This window comes from Centroberyx gerrardi, chromosome 10 (genome assembly GCF_048128805.1).
Source record: "Centroberyx gerrardi isolate f3 chromosome 10, fCenGer3.hap1.cur.20231027, whole genome shotgun sequence".
NCBI lineage: Eukaryota > Metazoa > Chordata > Actinopteri > Beryciformes > Berycidae > Centroberyx > Centroberyx gerrardi.
The window spans coordinates 1,193,755-1,201,254 of NC_136006.1; the positions used below are offsets into that span (position 1 = coordinate 1,193,755).

General features: G+C 47.0%; 1 protein-coding gene across 1 annotated transcript in view; it reads left to right on the plus strand.

Moving 5' to 3' along the window:
• The window catches only part of LOC139921786 (myosin light chain kinase, smooth muscle-like), a 23,815-nt gene that overhangs the window by 8,172 nt on the left and 8,143 nt on the right, over positions 1 to 7,500 (plus strand). Inside the window, exon 2 of the mRNA XM_078286145.1 lies at positions 4,363 to 4,524. Within this exon, the coding sequence (XP_078142271.1) occupies positions 4,363 to 4,524 (162 nt within the window). The remainder of the gene's footprint in view (positions 1 to 4,362; positions 4,525 to 7,500) is intronic.

Sequence of the window (7,500 nt, forward strand, 5' to 3'; positions counted from 1 at the left end):
AGTGACCTGTATCTGCGGCCTGAGGGCAGGTGGCTGTATCGGTTGTGTAGTGTGTGTGTGTGTGTGTGTGTGTAGTGTGTGTGTGGTATCCGAGGCTATTTGTAGTCCTTTCATTTTAGACCGTCTGCTGTAGATGCTGCTTAGTGGTTCTTGGTCCAGTCCAATGATTTTGTTGCTCATTCTGATGATTTTGTTGAGAGGATTACGGTGGATGTTACTCAAAGCACCAAACCAGGCTGTTATGCTGAAGGTGATGATGGATTCAGTGAAGCACCTGTAGAAAGCTAGGAGAACTGATCGGTGGACCTGGAGTTTACGGAGTTTCCTCAGAAAGAAGAGGCGTTGCTGACATTTGGAGAAGATGATGTCACTGTTAGGTTTGAAGGTGAGTTTGTGGTCAATGGTGGTGCCGAGGTATTTGTATGCCTCCACTGTTAATAATTAATTAATTATTAATTTAATGACGTTTCGGCCCTGCAGCAGGCAGCGGTAGGCTACAGACAAACAACAGCTGATGGGAATCAAGTTCAACCAATCAGAGTGGAGTAAGAACATCAGGAGGCCCGAGGCCAATTAAGAAGAAAATGACATTAATGAACATAAATATGAGCACAAGAGAGACGCGTCATTCCCTTAAAGAGGAACTGAACCAAACCCAAATCTGTGGTGAAGCCTGACACCTGATGGTGAAAAGTAGGGTACTGAACTGGCCACCTGCTATTGGCTGGTGTGACATCATGAGCATGAGCAGAAACGTCACCGGAGAGAGAACGACGCCCGGGAGGCAGAAACACCTGACAGCAAGACTCTCTTGTTGGAGTTTAAAGTGTCATGAGACAGAAACCTGACCAGATGAACAGAAGCTGCATGCGGCTCTATGTTCAAAACCCAAACAACCAGCAGGAAGTTGGAGTTTTACATCACTTCCTTAAGGACAGAAACCAGTTCTGATGGAATTGTGTAAACCAGGTTTTCCCTGTTATCACAATACTAGAGAGCAGGGAAACACTCAGTCTGGTGAGGGAGAGAGGAATCACATGTCAGTGTGAATACTAGAGACGCATTTTAATGTCAGGTGTAAATATAATCAGATCTAAACACAATCTGGATAGTAGACACACCTTACTGCAGGAGGAAAGACCATCTGTAGATCTAGAAAAGCACGGCAGCATGGTGTGAGCCGGTCCGCTTAACTGTGACTAATGTTCTGGTTCTGATCCAGAGAAACCTGCTGAGTGTCACAGAGTTACAGCAACAACAATACTGATAAAGAGAGAGAGAGAGAGATGGAGAGAGAGAGACAGAGAGAGAGAGAGAAGAGAGAGAGAGAGAAGAGAGGACAAGTGAAACGAAAAGATAGAGTAAAACAGAGAGATGAGAAAGACAGAATGAGTGTAAACTGGAAGAGAGACGGAGATGTTTGGTTTGTGAGTACATCTGCATGTGAAAGAGAGGTGTGTGTGTGTGTGTGTGTGTGTGTGTGTGTGTGTGTGTGTATGTGGGGGTGGTGGGGGGGAGTGGAGGTCAGGTGCAGATGGTTCAACTCACAACTCATGACAACAAGTTTTCATTTGCTGACCCGTGAGCAGCAGACAGCAGGACGTCACATGACACCTGACCGGTGAACGCCTCCTGTAACTGATCTGAGGTCAGATCTGCTTCACTTTGAAGTTTCCTCCGGCTTTACATCCACACTGCATGAATGAGTCTCTGCTATTTACAGTGAGAGCTGCTCAGGAGGAGCCAGCTGTGTTTATGTCCGGGTTAACGGGGGTTTGGGAGCGCTTGTTTTCCGGTCTGTGTAACCCTCTGTGTGTGATGTGGAGGGTGGTGCTGAAGATGCAGCACTGACTTCTTTAGACTTTTGAGACTTTCAGATTTCCCCCCCAGACATCTGAGGACGTTAAAGCACAGAAGTGTTGGTTCAGTCAGAGACATTTGCATTAAAGGAGTTTACACCATTTATTACAGATGGTTCTACAGTTTGTATTTGGTGGAAAGGCTCTGCCAATGAGTCCAAGCAGCGTGTGAGATATTCTGCAGGGAGCACAGTTAACCCCCAAGGCAAGCAGACATACATCATGGAACATATGAAAAACTTAACATACAAACAGACATAATTGAGTGAGCTGTCAGATTATAAAGATCGCCTCATTGACCTGTTTGAATGTGATTGGTGATTGAGAGTCAGCTGGTACTGATCAGCTGGAGAGTTGTTTGGATGAAACAGCTGATCAGCTGGGTGCAGGGATGACTTCAGAGTTCTGCCTGAACTGACGCCATGCTCCATTTATTTTGACTTAAGGAAGAAAAGGAGCTGTAAATCAGAGTCTTCTTCTGAGACTCCAGCAGACTGAACCGGGTCAGTCAGAGGCTGCGAGGAGGTTCTGCTGTGAAGACAGGACAGCCTCACAGCATCATACTTCTGCCACGTTGCATAAAACATCGCAGGTTTCTACTTTTACAGACGACACTGACTCATCCTGAGAGATCGTCAGAAAACAGACAAACACCAACTGGATCACTGTCAGCTCTGTTTTTAAGGTGAAGCTAGCTGCCTGTGGGATCTAAATGTACTGTAATGTACAGAGAGATCTACAGAGGACTTTGGTGATTTTTCTGTCTTTCTGTCCATTCAAAGCTGTGTGTGTGGTGTCATGAACCAAAAACACTCTCAATCCATTTCTCCACGTTCATTTTCCAGCATCTCTCTGAGCCTTACCAAGAACAGGCCGTTTCTGTCTCCGTGTCTTTAAGGCTCATTAATATTCACGACCCTCCGTTCCGATCGGCTAACCGTTTCGAGAGCGAAACGTGAGACGCCGCGGCCCGGCGGCTACAGGTAGGGAAAACTCTCCGGTAATAAACGATGACGACCGCTCGACCGCTTTGAAAAAAACACTTTGTTAGTCTATTATTTCTTACAGAAATGATAATGAGCGAACCTTTGTGACGCCGCAAAGTTACGGAAGTCCAAACGGCTCGTTTAGAGGCTCGCTTTTCTAATATGGATTGTGTGGATTTAGTTTTGATACTTTCACCATGTTTAGATACACATCCAACTCCTTTATCATCACAGAGGAGAGGGAGTCCTGCTTTACACCATGTGGACCTTTAAGTATTTTTATTACTGGCCACCAGAAACCAACGATTAAAATAGTAATCTTATACTTTCTGTAAATTGGGATAATTTCATCTAAACTGTTCCTCATTACAGTGGGAACTCCTGCACAGACTGAACAGATCAATCAGATGTTGAACTGAGACTGTATGGGATCAATAGGTTATCAACAGCTGAAGATTCATGCATGTGTGTTTGTTACATGTATGTTTTCCTGCGGGCCGTGTCACATGAAGAGCTTAGCGTGTTTGCAGCCGCTGGATTACACACATGATGAGAGCAGGGAAATGTTTTTCATCTTCCTATCTGTCTGTCTGATCTGTTCATCCCTTCCTGCTCACACACACACACACACACACACAGACACACACACACACACACACACACACACACACACACACACACACACACACAATATCCTCCCAGCCAATCCACTGCTGCCTTTACTATTCTCTCTCAAATTTGTTTTTTATATTTTTATTTTCTAAAATTCTAATTTTAATTGATTTTAAACAGTGTGATTTCTATTTACTCTTGCTAAACACATACAAAGTTTCACCATGACTATAACTTTGTAATATGTGCTAATATTTATTCAGTTGTTTTTTTTATATACATTTTTCAGTTTTACTGTTTTAATTTTTGCTTTATTTATTGATTTTAGTTTTCGTTCTTAGTTACATTTATATTTTAGGCGTTTAGCTGATTCAGACTTACAAAGAGCTGAAGAGTAAACTCTCAGTACAGCAGGATCCAGCAGGATCCAGCAGGATCCAGGAGGATCCAGGATCTGGAGCGGTGTTAATGATATGGAATAAGATATATACTGCAAACGAAAGTGAAGTGTTGTAAACAAAAAAACACAATTTGTAAATGAAACCAAAGTATTGTAAACAAAACAAATATACTTGAAATATTGAATTTGATGTTTGCAGGGTACAGCAGTAACTCTCCTGTGTGATGAAAGCAGAGTGCTAATTAATGTTGAATGAATCTTTTATTTTTAATGAGTAATAATCAATAATCAATAACAGTAAATATGATTCTTCCACCAAGTGATCTAGTTCTTGAACATAAGATAAACAAAGTGAGATCAGACTGATGATGACCAGTTAATATTCACTGATCTGTTTACAAAATATTAGATCTAGATTACAGTCATATCATTAATATAAAATGTAGCTGTGTGTGTGTACATTATGACATCATCTCATTAACATTAAGCGGTGTGTGTGTGACAGATGATGAGCGGTGTCCAGCTGGCCTCGGCCTCCTCCGGGATCTCCAGGGCAACCGGCCTGTCGCCGGGACGCGGTTCCCATGGCAACGAGCCTCCCGCCTTCATCCTCCCTCCCCGCAACGCCCGGGTCAGCCTGGGGGGCGAGGCCCGTCTGGAGGGCAAGGTACGCACACACACACACACACACACACATACACACACACACACAGGAGGACTAGACAACAGCAGATTAACTTGAACTAAAACTGAATAATATACAAAAAAAAAATCAAAATAAATATTAGCGCATATCACAAAGCTATGACCATGGTGTAACTTTGCGTGTGTGTGTGTGTGTGTGTGTGTGTGTGTGTGTGTGAGGGGCGGGACTAACAATTCACTTCCTGTCTGAAGGAGAAAAGTGTGTTTTTCATTTGTTTTTCTTCAGTTTGGTTTCCAGACCAGCTGGTCTGATGACAGCACAACACTGCTGTTGGTACAGAAGAGACAAATATCATTTAATATCATTTAATTTAATCTACAGTCTGTTGATGTGAAGTGTAAACCTCCGGCGACCTTTGACCTTTTAAATCCTGGAAAACTCCTCAGAAACGTGGGAGGAACGTTTCCCTGAAACACCGAGGCAGGCAGGCGTGAAGTTAGATAAATATACTGCTCACACACACACACACACACACACACACACACACTCACACACACACACACACACACACACACACACACACACACACACCCTCATCAGCAGTGAGTTTCCTCTGTCAGTATTAAAATAATGAATTCCAGTTGTGTTGAATGAACAGCAGAGGAGAGGAGGAGAGGAGAGGAGAGAAGAGGAGGAGAGGAGAGAAGAGGAGGAGAGGAGAGAAGAGGAGGAGAGGAAGAGAGGAGAGGAGAGGAAGAGAGGAGAGGAGAGGAGAGGAGGAGAGGAAGAGAGGAGAGGAGAGGAGAGGAGAGGAGGGGAGGAGAGGAGAGAAGAGGAGGAGAGGAAGAGAGGAGAGGAGAGGAAGAGAGGAGAGGAGAGGAGGAGAGGAGAGGAGAGGAAGAGAGGAGAGGAGAGGAGGAGAGGAAGAGAGGAGAGGAGAGGAGGAGAGGAGAGGAAGAGAGGAGAGGAGAGGAAGAGAGGAGAGGAGAGGAGGAGAGGAGAGGAAGAGAGGAGAGGAGGAGAGGAAGAGAGGAGAGAGGGATTAACATTTCTTCAGTCTTGTGACCGGTTGGATCCTGATGTGAAACTGGAAATGACTGGATCTACTGAACCAGTCAACCACACACACACACACACACACACACACACACACACACACAATATCCTCCCAGCCAATCCACTGCTACCTTTACTATTCTCTCAAATTTGTTTTTTATATTTTTATTTTCTAATTTTCTACTTTTAATTGATTTTAAACAGTGTGATTTCTATTTACTCTTGCTAAACTCAATAAAGTAATAATCTGTAATTAAAGTAAAAATGCTCCCTGGTGTTCCGGGAGTGAAATCCCAGAGGGGGCGGAGTTACCTCGGAATAATCGGAGTTCAGGTGGAACCTTGAGCTCAATGATTTGTCCGCAGAATATAAAAAAATATATTTATTTAAAAAATATATTTTAATTTATATAAAATATAAATTTTAAGAAATGTAAAGCCTCTTAAAGAGATGATACTGTTGAGACAGAATCCTGCTGGAGCAAACAAGAAGAAGTCAGAACTTTTAAAGTGAAACTTTTGACAGGTGTGTTTTGTTTCTGAAGCACCAGGCACCTGTGTGGTGGTGGTATGGTTGTTGCTTTTTTAGTTTGGGTTTTATTTGTTGTTTTTCAGTTTTGCCGTTAGACCTTGTTTAGTCTTGTTTTAGGTTTTTGTTTTGACATGTCATTGTGGTTTAGTTTGTTTTTGTTTTGTTTTTTTTTCATGTTTAGTTTGAGATATGAAGTGTTGTCATGTTGTTGGTTCTTTATCTGTCACTCACCTTGTCTGAAGCCTTACCTGCTGCTTGGTGGATTTGATCCCAGGCCCCCAGGCCCCCAGGCCTCCAGGCCACATGTGACTCCAGGCCTCCAGGCCTCCAGGCCCCCAGGCCCCCAGGCCTCCAGGCCTCCAGGCCTCCAGGCCACATGTGACTCCAGGCCTCCAGGCCTCCAGGCCCCCAGGCCCCCAGGCCCCCAGGCCCCCAGGCCCCCAGGCCTCCAGGCCTCCAGGCCACATGTGACTCCAGGCCCCCAGGCCCCCAGGCCCCCAGGCCTCCAGGCCTCCAGGCCCCCAGGCCTCCAGGCCTCCAGGCCACATGTGACTCCAGGCCCCCAGGCCCCCAGGCCCCCAGGCCTCCAGGCCTCCAGGCCTCCAGGCCCCCAGGCCCCCAGGCCCCCAGGCCTCCAGGCCTCCAGGCCTCCAGGCCACATGTGACTCCAGGCCCCCAGGCCCCCAGGCCCCCAGGCCTCCAGGCCTCCAGGCCTCCAGGCCCCCAGGCCCCCAGGCCCCCAGGCCTCCAGGCCTCCAGGCCTCCAGGCCACATGTGACTCCAGGCCCCCAGGCCCCCAGGCCCCCAGGCCTCCAGGCCTCCAGGCCCCCAGGCCTCCAGGCCTCCAGGCCACATGTGACTCCAGGCCCCCAGGCCCCCAGGCCTCCAGGCCTCCAGGCCTCCAGGCCCCCAGGCCACATGTGACTCCAGGCCCCCAGGCCCCCAGGCCCCCAGGCCCCCAGGCCCCCAGGCCTCCAGGCCTCCAGGCCCCCAGGCCACATGTGACTCCAGACTGGAGTCTTACCACACTATCACAGAGGGAGGCTGAAGCACCAAGTGTTGTTGGCAGCCATGTTGGCTCACGCTGCGGCGCCACAGCTCCAGAATCCAGACTTCCTGACTCGTCGGGACGTTGAAGTGCTACTTCCTGTCGGGACATCGTGTTTCCCATAATCCAACAGCACATGAAGGAACGCTCAGACGCGGACGCTCCTCGTCTCCCCGCTGCTCTGCAGACAGAGGGAAATGTAACAGAGATTTATCGATGTGCAAAGCCTCATGGGAGTTGCGGTTCAGGACCCGTTCTGTAGGCCACATCAGATCTGAAGTCATCAAACTCTTCACACATCTGCCTGCCACATGCTGCGCACACACACACACACACACACACACTCCTCCCTCCCATCCATG